The 13,270-nt window shown below is 39.4% G+C and overlaps 1 protein-coding gene across 2 annotated transcripts in view; it reads left to right on the top strand.

Moving 5' to 3' along the window:
* The window catches only part of galnt14 (UDP-N-acetyl-alpha-D-galactosamine:polypeptide N-acetylgalactosaminyltransferase 14 (GalNAc-T14)), a 108,613-nt gene that overhangs the window by 69,220 nt on the left and 26,123 nt on the right, over nt 1-13,270 (top strand). For both annotated transcript variants that reach the window (XM_088909474.1, XM_088909473.1), the window contains exons 4-7: nt 2,027-2,094; nt 2,686-2,751; nt 11,998-12,119; nt 12,776-12,863. In XM_088909474.1, the coding sequence (XP_088765600.1) occupies nt 2,027-2,094; nt 2,686-2,751; nt 11,998-12,119; nt 12,776-12,863 (344 nt within the window). The remainder of the gene's footprint in view (nt 1-2,026; nt 2,095-2,685; nt 2,752-11,997; nt 12,120-12,775; nt 12,864-13,270) is intronic.

The raw sequence follows: 13,270 nt of genomic DNA, 5'->3' as shown, positions 1-13,270 counted from the left end.
GCTCACCCTTGCTTTCATTTTCACAAACTAGGCAACTAATCCCCAGGTAGAAAAGGCCCAGGGGCCCAGCTGTCCCAGTGGATGTGTTTTAATGTGCTTGGTATTTCGGTATTTCATAGCTTCCAGCATATCTTTGGATTGCCTGCCTTAGTGCAACATGACTTTAATTATTTATTCTTCCAACTCAATGCCTCTGGTGATGTGGAAACAGATCATATTTTCTGTTGGCTCCTTTAACTTCCTTTTCGGCTCTAGGGGTTTGTTTGCTCAGGGATTTGGGATTTGAACAGGTTGCCCATTTGATTTGGCACCTTGTACTGAGACAGGGTTTGTTCAGGTGTCAGACTTTACCAGGAGCTAAGAGGTGTCATTGCCTGTCAGAAAGTCTAACTGTGCGCTCTGCTACATAGCATCGCTCACTGTAGTAAGGGCATGGAAACGTGCAGCATAAAGATCATTTTCAAAAAAGTTTGAATTGTAGAATTTCTTTTTCCTCCGACTTTCTAACAGGAAATGTATTCCCAACACAAAAGGAAAAGCATTTATAGTTTTCACATCAAATAAATACAAATACACATTGCATAGCCATTGTTCCATACTCTTTATTGAGGACTACTAGAGTCTAATTAGAGGAAATATACTTCCAGTAATTAGAAATTGTACTACTGTACAGTATATGCTACTGTACAGTATATACATATTATTGCAGTATTTGAAGGCTGGTTTTAACAATCTCTTTGTTTGTTGGAGGCTGGGCTCCAGCTGTCCTTGCTGACGGCACACTGCCGTTCTCTGACATGGGTGATCACAGCAAGCAATTTTTACCTGGCAAAATATTACTGCCAAGACAAAGTCCCTCAATTATAAGCTGTGATTTGGGAGATGATATGGGAGATAAGTCATGACACCTCACCAAGATCGACACCGGACTACGCTCCATCTTTGCAATAATTTTTGTTAGCGCCAGTTCCGAGGCATCAAAAAACTCCATGTTACAGCAACCTCTCCAGGTCAAATGTAAGGAGGTTGCTGTAACATGGAGTTTCCAATGCCTCAGAACTGGCGCTAACAAAAATTATTGCAAAGATGGAGCATCTACTGTCTACAGTCTACGTTTGCTGGCGAGGTCACATAGGGTTCCAGTTTTTATCAATGTTCACAGACATTTCAGAAAGATGTAGTGTGAGCAACACTTCAGGTGGAATCACAAGCAGTTGAGTCAGGTGCTCTCTAGCAATGAATTTGCATTTTGTGTAGACCACCTTAATGGACATCACTGAGTGTGGCACAGTTGTGCACAACAATACAGTAGATGTTGTGTACAGAACACTAATCAATGTGTTCGATGTCCACATGTATTGGTCTGAGCAGGAGTATCTAGTCACTACAGAGCTCCACTTTAAATAATGTTGTCCACTTGACTGCACAGTGTTACAGTTATCATTTGATCATTAGTCAAATGAACATTAACTGCAATCAGTCAATAAGACAATCTTTATTGAACACTAATATAAGATGTCATATAGTATCTAGATGCAGAAAACTGTACTTATCTGTTAAAGTAACATGCCATCCAGAAAATTCAAGATTAGTATTCATTCTCTTTCTGGACCTACACATCTGGTTTGTTTTATATCGAATGGGTTTGCAAAAAAAGTAAAATACAGTGCAATGCAGTTATTTATTAGACTAATACAATGATATTGTACACTTAATTAAAATTTAATTCTGATGTGGCAAAAATGAGAAGGCTAAATACAGTATAAATTTAATTTTGTGTGCAAGCTGTAAAACATATCACACCACATTAATCAAGTGCCCGAGCCTGCTGACAAGGCCAGAGTTTTGTTTTCTCAATGTTGGAGACACCAATAGCCCAGCCTGAGGAGAGGTGGAACAATCAGAGACACTTTGGGAACCGGGGGCAGCTGATTGATGATTGCTGCTTCTGGAGCTCCATATCTGAATAGCAGTCCTTCTCGGTGCTTCTCTTCCAGCTGACTTGTTTGTGCTTTCCTCTCCACAGTGTGCTCAACCGAACCCCCATCCACCTGATACATGAAATCATACTGGTGGATGACTTCAGTGAAGACTGTAAGTATCAAGTGTGGACAATTTAAGTACGAAGGTCAGGCCACTAAATACAATTACAAATTGAACTTATTTTTTTCTTTGCCTTGTGGGGTGATTTTTCCAAAGCAGTGTCTTTAGTTCTCTCAAGGTAGCCACAAAAAAACAAAACAGCAGTCTTCTTTAAACTTTCTTGTGAGATTTTTGAAATCTTTATTCAAGGAAATGTTTATTCTGTTTTAATACTTATTATATACAGAGGTTACCAGATGGACAAGATGGGTTAAATGGCCTCCTCACTTTTGTAACCACTCTTATATTCTTTAAAGAAAACAAGCTGGTGCCTCAAGGGCAGTGACGGCTTGTGCCAACAGTAGATTGTACTTTGTAGTGAAACAGCAACCACAAAGGACTTCACAATTTGTTACCCATGAGAGAATGTAGGCACACTAAAAAAATGAAATAGTTTTGTTTCTTTCATTTTTCATGTATATTAGGCACCTTAAAGCCTAAGGGGAGATTCTAAAATATGAGTTTTCATTGAATGCATTGGTGAAGAAAGCTAAATCTGTCATATGCACTTAGAATTTTAATGCTCTTTATTTAATTTTTCAGCTAATGACTGCCTTCTGCTGACGAAGTTGCCCAAAGTGAAGTGCTTGCGTAATGACCAGCGAGAGGGTATGCAGAAAGGAGATTTGAAGTGTAATTTTAGTTTCATGATTTCTGTTGGTATCATACTGACACCTCACATTCTAACTGTCTTGCTGATTATGTTGTGTATTGTTTTTTCACCTAGTGCCTTTTGTGAATTTTTATTGTTTTTGAGTTTGTTTCTTTTTACACAAAAAAGAATGAAGTAATTTCTTTCTTTATGACCCACCAACCAGACCATCCTAATGTAATTTATACTTTAAAGCGAGGTCAACACATTGTATCCTGATTTGGTGTCCAAGTTCCTTGCTACTTACTTAAACTGAAAAACCTGAAGGCACTTCTTTCACCTATGAAAGTGTTCATTTTGAGAATTTGAGTTCTGATTATTTTCTTTAAAGTATTATCAAGTATTTGTGTTAATAAATGTGTATTCCTCATTTTCCGTTCAACAAAATGGAACACTATTGGAAGGGTGAATAGTTTTGCAATGCACCATGTGTTTTTTGCAAGAAATCTTATCCCTGCCTGAGCCCAAGCATAGAAACAGTGACAAAAAACTATGATGTCAACAACAGCTTCAGGGCACTGGGGGTGCAGTGATTAGAAACACTCAGAATGTGACAGGGAAAACATGCAGTGGGATAGGAAACAACCACTCTACACACACATACAAGTACAGCATACAGTATAAATGAGTTGCTTTGACACACAGAATTTTGTCTAAGAAGTAGGACAGTGCTACAGAATATTAAGATCCCATCATTTATGGCATATATTCACCAAAGTTTATTTTATTTCTGAACAAGTACTGTACATCTCAAGTGCAGCCCTTTTACCAAAAAAAAAACTACTGTTCCAGTGCAGTGTGTTCACATTAATGTCCCTTACTGAATTACAATAAGGGTGACAGCTGCATTCTGCTCACTACACATTGAAAGAGTTCATCTCAGTTTTCCCTTCAGGGTCAAAGCAGGCTGCTGCCAACCTGCAGTGTTAAAAATATGTCCATATATCAGTGCCATTATCCTTCCCAAAGCTGCCTAAAGCAGACAAGTCCTTTCAGAGCAACAAGTGATGTGACTGCATTGGCTTTGGGTCCAGTCCTATTGCTCACATTAACAGCTTTCACTTTTGTTGTCAGCCTGTTTACAAGTTCTCTTTTACGGCTTGATCCGACTGAATGCACTCATTGAATTTCTGCCAACAGTCTGTGTGCACAAATGGATCTGTGCTTTGTCTAGGTTCATGCATTCCAGGGCAGGGATGTTGGAACTGTAGAACAAACACCTCAAATGTGTCCTCAGAAAAATATGATAAATTATATATATAAGAACACAGTACTGTAAAGCAACTGTTCTGGAGTGCCCGATAAAAATGATGGGAATGTAATGATTTTCTGTGAATTCTGACTGAAAGTGTTGATTCTTCAGCAGTTAATATAAGGTTTTAGTACACAACACCTCATTAAAACATCTGGGAACTGACTGCTATACAGTACATCCTTACCTTTTCTTTTAAAATCCTTTCTGTCATCGCCTGCAGAGTACCACCCAGGGTGACAACAATTCATCTTGTGAATAATTGGTTCAGCGGGGGTATTAAAGTCTGATAGTTTGGGATATTAAGCTGTAAATGAGAGCTTCACATACCGCATACAGATAGTTTTTTTTGCATGTGTGCAATTATGAAAACTTTTCACGACCCCTGCTCTGAGAAAATTGATTTACTGTTACGAATTTCAATATCACACAGGCAGAAAATACATGACTTGCACATCTGAACTCATGTATTGATTTGCTTCTAAAATGTGCCGTGCAGTTTTTCCTGACTGCTATATTTGATCAAGTTTAGTTTGCACAATATAACCTTGTAAGGGGCCATGTTCAATATGAAACATTGTCAGGGGGTGATATAATTCCTCCTGGAGAACTATCTGCAATATGGTGACTGTGGCAAGAAGGTTGGGTGGTTTATCAGCAGGGTAGCATCCCTCTATTTTGTATAGTGTAGCCCTGAATGGCCTTCAGGAGGCTCATGGGCTCTATTGTAAAAGGGTTCAGTATGAAATACATGTTTGTGATGAGAGCTGCTAAATGTTGTTAAAGGATATTGTATCATGTATGAGCTCCGTAGTCTTTTCATCCCTAAATATTTTAGATTACTATAAAATGTTTGTGAAAACTAATAATATATTAAAGACACTTATTTATTAGTGTAATTCTGTAAAAAGAACTCTCTGTACAGTAATTTAAAGGTACAGTATATTTAAAATATATTTAAAGGTACTGTATAAAATGACTGCAAATGGCAGTATTCTTGAGTTAAGTGAATAATAATAATAATTGTCCCCACAAAAGCTATAATGTACAATTAGGTGCTCTATGATTTCTATATATTGATGCATTTTCACCATGTCAAAAATTTGATTGCTCTTCATTGCTCTTATATCAAAGTCATCTCAGATATATTCCATATCTGCTGTAGGATACCATTTTCCCTAGCCAGATTCCTCACTAGCAAGACATGCAGCATGACTGATGTTTTACACATAGTTTCCTCGAAATTAAGTTTCATCTAGCAACTGTTGAAATAAGGTTAAACTCAGCCGCCCATAAAATACAGTGTTACTGAGGATGAAATAGGATTTTTAATTGGCTGACTTTGTTGTGCAATGAGCAACATCTGACAGGGCCCTTAAAATGTTCAAATGAATTTTTCTCCAACTGAAATTGATAGACTATTGATCTCACAATTTAGCACAAACTTCTCTGTAATCACCCCCTGTATTCTTTTCTACTGAAGTACTTGCATGTTGATTCCTCCCTAAATGTTTAATCTTAGTTCCAGATAGGTGGGCCTGAACTTCCCTTTTGTCTTCTCAGAATTGAAATTCCTTTTGTACAGTATTTAGTGCAACAGAAGAATTGAGCATACTGGTATGACACATACTGTACCAGTCAGCCAACATAAAAGTAACTGGGCTTTTTAAAATAATGGAATAAAAAGTAAAAAACAACACTGTGCTGTTAAAAATTATATAGTGGTTTATTTTACCCTTTAATTTTTGTTCCATTTTTAGTTCTATATATCCACCAATATTTTATATGTACAAATGTAGACATGTATATATCAATATGTATACATACAGTGTAGTGTCATGCCCAGATTGCTTTCTGTTGCCTCGGGAGACTGTGACATTCCCACAAGCGATCGTAGGCCTCGGTAGGGACTGAGGACTAGGTCAGGCCAACTTTCGGTTCAGTCTTCCCACTACCAATCAGGCACTCAATCCAAAATTTCAACACAGATCTGCTAATTATTCCCCAGACAACACGTAGGAAACACTTCATCGTCATGCTACCTGTGGAATTACAGCTGTCTGCATAGTGCATGTAAGCGCAGTGCATGTAAGCAAACCCAACTCTGCGTCTCTGCTCTCTTTTAAATCTCAAAAAAGGAATAAGCTCATCTGGAAGGCCAGTTAAGGGGACAGTCTTCACTTGGACCTGAAGGTGGCCTACGACCAGATAAGAGAAGGGAACAAGTGACAGACAACTTTTAACACTACTGAAGGGCATTATGAATACTTATTGATGCCCTTTGGGACATCTATGGGACATCTTATGTGATCTGCTGGATGGCTTTGTGGTGGTATGCCTAGACAGCATCCTTGTATTCTCTCACAGCCTCTGGCAGGTCCTCCAATGTCCCAGGGAGCACTGCTTCTACGTATAGCTAGAGAAATGTGATTTTCATTGATTGGGGGTGGCCTTCCTAGGATACATCATTTCCTTTTCTGGCCTCAGGATGGACCATAGTAAAGTTGCAGCAGTAAGGGATTAGTCTGCTTTCACAATACTGAAACAAATCCAGCACTTTATGGAATTCACCAGAAGATTGATCCTAAACGTCAGACTGTGAACTTCTAGGTCATGGTCCCCTTCACTAGCCTGATCTGGAAGTGGCCTGGCCAAGTAAGAGGGATCCCAAAGGGCAACAGGCCTTTGAAGAACTAAAAAGATGATTCACTTCAGCGCCTATCCACTGACACCCAGATCTCCCTCGACCTTTTGACGTGGTGGTGAATGCCTCAGATGTGGGAGTGGGCGCCATCTTGTCTCAAAGCTTTTGGTCACCACCCAGACTCCAACCTTGCTCCTTCTTCTCTCGGAAGCTGTCCCTGACAGAGTGCAATTATGACATTGGGGACTGGTAACTTCTAACAAACACAATTTCGAGGGAGCCCAACACCCCTTACGATGCTTACTGAACATAAGTACATAAGTACATTTGGAAGGTGAAATGACTCTACCCTCGACAGGCATGTTTGGCCCTGTTTTTCTTCCATTTTTTTAACATTCTTTTATTGTCCAGGATCCAAGAATGGGAAAGCCGTTACCCTGTTGAGAATCCACACCAAGGACAGGGCTCCTCCCAAGCCTACTACCATCATCCTACAACAACAGATTATACAGGCCACCCTGCTATAAGTGGAAGAGGCAATGACAGCCACACTGACCCAACTCTTTTCAATACTCTGCCAGAGAAGCAATTCGTTACATCAATGGGGCAACACATCCCAACACCCCAGAGTTTAGAGTTCACTAGAACTCATCTGTCACCACTTCTGATGGCTGGCCACAAGGGCTGATGTGGATGCCTACATGGCCGCATGCCCAGTGTGCAGCTGCGATAAGGACGCCTGCATGGCTCCAGCAGGACTGTTGCAATCATTACCGATTCTTGACCACCCATGGCAACACATTTCATAATTGGCCTCCCCCTCTCCCATGGCCACTTAGTCATCCTGATGGGGGTTAATCAACTCTCCAAAGCTGTGGGTTTCGTCCCACTTCCACAGTTGCTGTCTGCCCCCCAGATGGTGGGTGTCTTCACCAAGGGAAAGTTTCAGCTCCATGGAATCCCAGCATCCATTGTCTCCTACTGTGGCCTCCAGTTTGTCTCTGGTTTCTGGTGAGCTTTTTTTTGGAAACTGGGGATTCAAATCAATCTCTCTTCCGTCCCAAGAAGAATGACCAGATGGAGCAGGTCAGTCAGGATCTGGAGACATAGCTGAGGTGCCATGTCTCAGCCTTCCAGGGCGACTGTGCCCCCCTTCTTCTGTGGACCAAACTGTCCTGCAACATCCTGGTCAATCCCTTAACTGGTATGTCTCCCTTCCGGTGCCAGTATGTGTTTCAACCACTTCTCTTCAGGTTGTTCTCTGACCCAGCTGATATCCTTATGGCTGACAGGGCCACAGGAGACCTGGATGGGGTTTGGCAGGTTTTGCAGAACAGTGTCCTTAAAGCTTCCAACACTAGAGGTAAGCACCACCCTGAAACCCAGACAGTGTTTGTGGCTTGCCACTAGTCACCTCCGTCTCTGCCTGCCATCACGGAAGTTGGCTCTTCGCTACATTTAACCATACAAGGAAGTAGAATGTGTGACCACTGTCACCTATTGCCTTGACCTCCTCTGGTCCTTGGGGAGGTAAATCCCCTCAGCGTTTCACATGTCTCTACTAAAACCTGCACTGGGAACCACTAAACCACAAATACAGAATGACCCTCCCATAGACAACTCGGAAGAATTCTGAACACAACAAGTTCTGGATTCCCGCTGGTTCAAGAACATCATTGAATACGTGGCCCACTGGTCATGGACTTGGGTACTTGCTCAGGATATCAATGCGCCATGGATGATGCAAGCCTTTCACAACCGTTTTCTTCAAAGGCCTTGTCCAGCGCCCAGAGAGCACCTATTAAGTGTGGGGGGGGGAGGACCATGACATTCCCACAAGCAGGCCTCCCTTGGGTCAGAGGACTAGGTTGGCTGCCTTTTGGTTCGACCATTCGACCCAATCTTCCAAAAAATCATTCCATAGCAGATCCTCTATTACCAAGATGTCACGCATAAAGCGCTCAGTCACTGATTTGCCTGTGGAAGTACAGCTCACAGCACAAATCCACAGCAGATGTAAAGCAAATCCAACTCTTACCTCTGAGTCTCTACTTTCCTTTAAATCTCAAAAGGAATCCACTCCCAGAAACCGCCTCAGTTGTGGAATGCTTTCAACGTTGCAGTTGCCTTTTGACCAGACTGCTGCCGGCTTTCAGCAGCTTTCTGCAACAGTCTCCCAGTTAGTTATCATTCCCCTCGCTACGCCTTCGGCTGCTCTTCATCCCACCAGTCTTCAACCCACGCTGGAAACCTACAACAACCCTTGAGTCCAAGAACTTGAGTTTCAGCCTGTAATCCTCCGCAGTTGTTTGCAGTGCACAGCCACGTTACAGCTTCACGATTTCAGCCTGCCTTTCCTCTGCCTGCAGTGCCTTGCTGTGCTGTAACATATAAACCGTATCTTTGTTTTGATGTTGTTCATTACCTTATTGATGAAAAACATTATGTTGGGATATGATTCTGATGCAGATTATCATGTAAAATATACACTAAAATTAAAAGCTTTGGTTTACAGGTTTAAACACGAAAATATATTCCATACAAAAAGTGAAATATTATTTTTAACAATAAACCTTTCTGACTTGCACATGCTGCATATACAGTAATTTCTCTAGAGTTTTGCGTATAGTTCTATAGAGATTAATCAGATTGAAATCAGTGTTTAGAAACACTTTTTGTGGAAGAAAACAAAAGTCTTTTAAAAAAACAGAAGATAATCTATAAAAAAGTCCTAAGTAAATAAGGAGATACTCTTGTTAGTAATAAATATTGCTCCTTGTATATATCTAAAAGAGCATTCAGTCACTTAACCTAGCTGATGGGTCTTAATCTAAATGAGTGTGACTCATAAAAATAATTTTAAAATGAATATTTTTAGGAGTATGTTACAGATCATGAAAACCAGATGTTTTGGGGGGCTGAAAAAATGTCATTCATGATTCATGAATAGCTGACACAGCTACCTACTTGAACCACTTAAAAAATAGATTAAAACAGTCAAAAGAGCAACAAAAAGGAAAATTGCAATGCAGTCTCAAATGAATAATAGATTTGTTTAATAGTAGGAATAGGAAATATCTTGGAAAAAAAAGAAAATGCTGATGTATTAAATTAATATTTTACTTAATCATTTATCAAGATATGCCAGGATGAGGAAGGACAAAGTTATTTATTAAGTAATATTAACATATTAGAGGCTGAAATACCTGAAAAACAGAGGCTGAAAAACAGTCACTCTAGACAGGATGATTGTTAAAACCCACTGACTGGCAAATTTCACATTTCTCTTTGTAATCCCCTTCCACAGATGAAATGAGCCAAATATTTACTGTATACATCATCTGTTATCTGTAAAGTGTATAGATATTCTAATTAGAACTACATTCTAATTATAACTACCATCTGTATAGAAATACATATTAGGGAATAACAGGTTAAAATCATATTAGGAAAGGTACCTCTTTAATTAAATTGTTAGGATACATGAAACAAGCAACAGCAGTAATGGACACACAGCATCTGAGCACACAGCTTTTGAGCAAGTTCCTCCTGAAAAATAATTCTCAAATTGCAGTCAATAGTTAATGTATTGTCTGATTTTTGACTGAGCTAGTTAATAGATGAATATAATAATAAATGACAGAAAACATCATTTTTACACCAAACATAATGTTGATGAGCATTCCAAAAAGCTCAATTTTCATTTAATCTGAAGATAACTCATTATTTCAATTGTCATTCAAATGATGTTTGGTAAGTTTGATTTTGCCTCTTTTTGCTACTTGCCTTCATGTAATTCAGTTCTTGATTGCACTTCTTTTATTTCAACCTTGCTATAAATAACACATTCGTGCAGCTGACCTTGAATGATAGTTTTCACACTTTGTTACCATTATACCAGTTTTTATGCCAGTAATCTTAAATAATGGACACAACTGTGTTATTTTGTATCCATCCACCAACTTGTGCAGGCCACTGTCTGTTTACTGCAGCCTTCAGTGAGCTCTCTGTCCTGAACCACAACTTTAATTCTGCTGCTACTGAACGTTTTCCATGTATTACCTATATTTAATATGCCAGGAAAACTATGTTTCCAAGGAGCAGAATGTTATTGGGGTTTTATTTTTGTTGAATTTTGTTTTTCTGAAATTTAATTATCAGTTAATTATCTAAGAAAATTACAACTTTGCTCTGTGCAATGCCGTTATTATTTTGCGGTATATGATAATTAGGATTTATGTGGCACATTCTGTAACTCATTCTGCTATATGATGATTTTTGGAGTATGAATATATCTGGAGGGCACGATAAATTCTAAATACAAAATGGGAAACTGATCCATAATTTAAAAAAGTAAAATAAGATTATTTAATGGACTAGTAGATAATAAATTAAATTATTATGTTATCTACTGACAGGCTAGAAGAACTGAATGTTTTTAGTCTTGAACAGAGAAGACTACAGGGATACCTGATGCAAATATTCAAGATCCTCAAAAGCATTGAGACAGTCAACCTAATAGGCTTCTGCAGAATCAACAGTGAAACACAAACCAGAGGACAAGTGGAAACGACAGTATATAGAATTGCTTTTAAAAACTGAGCACAAAAGGCAATTTTTGCACAAAGGATTATGGGGATCTATAACAAGCTACACAACCATGTTGTCAAAGCTGAAACCCTGGCTTCATTCAAGAAACAGCTGGACAAGATCAATTCGCTATTCGCAATAAAATCAGTTAGATAGGCTGAATGGCTTAGTGTTGTTTCTTGCTTCACTGTTACGTATTTCTTCTTCTAAGAACTTTGTTTTCTTATGTTTTTGGGAACAATCTGCTGCTGTTCTAGATGTGGTAAGGCGTCATGGTCTTGAAGCACATGCAAACACAGAATATGGATTTGATTTGGAATTACTTGATATAAAGTTTGGTCAGCTTTGTTGTTTTGCCTGTGTCAGACTGAGCTATTGTGAAAAAGCTAAAGGAAAATCAATGTTGTAATTCTGTTCTTAAACCAATTTTATTAGTAAATGTAATGTGCTTGTCATAAAAATATATGTTGAATGCAGTACTAAATGCCATACTGGAAAACAAGGTTTTAACCAAAGTGAAAGATCTTTGTTATGCGTTAGAACTTGTAAGAATATATAAAGGGTGCATTTGTGAACAAATCTATGGGAAATTACTGAATCCAACAACCTAGTCACAGTATAGTATATTAAAAGCAACCAGTGTTACAGGAGCATAAAAGCTGAAAAAAGAAAAATTAAAGCCCTCAGAACAGTACAGTATAATCTTCACTCCCACAGGTCTAATACGCTCCAGGGTCCGTGGGGCAGATGCTGCTGGGGCCAGCGTCTTGACATTCCTCGACAGCCACTGTGAAGTGAACAAAGACTGGCTCCCCCCTCTTCTTCAGAGAATGAAGGAGGTGAGGGGCATTGAATTTACAGCACATCAAGCGTAATTCACTTTTGAAAGCCACTTTGACATGGGGCTCACCTTATCAAGGTGAAATAAAAAAGAAAGAAATTGATTGGTTGGGTTGGTCATTGATTCTTGGTCATGCTGACTACAACAGTAAATGACGTTCTAACTGCATTGATGATTGTCCAGTGAGAAAGTAAAAAAACTTGATACTAGATACTAGTCAAATATAACTGTGTCCCAAATAACACCATATACAGTAGTTCAGCAAGCCCACTATGTGCTGTTTTACCTTTTTCAGAGGAGTCTTATTCATAAGGAGCAATGCAAAAGGCTGTTCACCCATTTGTGTCCAATTGCATATCCTAATTGTTATATTCTCTTATGGAAGACTTTTTGGTTCAATCCCATTAATTAACCATGAACTCGAGGTGAGTGGAAATGCAGCTTACTTTTATTTTGCCAGAAACATACTTTATGTACAGTACATGTAACGTAACTTGACCATTTGTTTTAAACTTTCCTTCAGTCCTTTTTTCTACAATGTCTCTGGAGACATACAGTACATGTATGGAAGTGGGCTGGAGACGTGTTGCTCTTAATTGCCTAGTCTCGATGAGAGCCAGTGAATGGCAGCTTCTCTTTGCTCTTGTGTCCTAGAATCCAACTCGTGTGGTGAGCCCCGTCATCGACATCATCAACATGGACACTTTTGCTTATGTGGCAGCTTCGTCTGACCTCCGAGGAGGTTAGTCTGGACTTGTTGGCTTGTACTGAAGGCCGTTTGCACGCTTTAGTGTGAGAACCAGTTAGTCCCAGGAGAGGGCTGTCAGACTCAATAAAGATACTCAAATGCTCAGTTGGTAGGCTAACAGGGAACTGAGCCCTGGTCACCAACTACCATGCTAAGCATTTTGCCTCCTTGCCATTATCAAGACAGAAACTCTTAACTCCGTTAGTCTAGGGGTGAGTCCCTTACAATTCAGTACTAAGACCGGCCACAAAGTGCATATTGTTTTAACAGCTTCTTATGTATACAGAGTACATAATAACGTGAATCAACAAATAGAAAAAAAATGGGAACACACAAGAAAGATGAAGGGGTAAAGAGGAGGCTAATCCCCCCAAAATTGCAAAGAGGTCATTTAAAATATG

The sequence above is a fragment of the Atractosteus spatula genome, chromosome 2 (genome assembly GCF_055471065.1).
Source record: "Atractosteus spatula isolate fAtrSpa1 chromosome 2, fAtrSpa1.hap1, whole genome shotgun sequence".
NCBI lineage: Eukaryota > Metazoa > Chordata > Actinopteri > Semionotiformes > Lepisosteidae > Atractosteus > Atractosteus spatula.
This window is presented reverse-complemented; position numbering and strand designations above follow the sequence as displayed.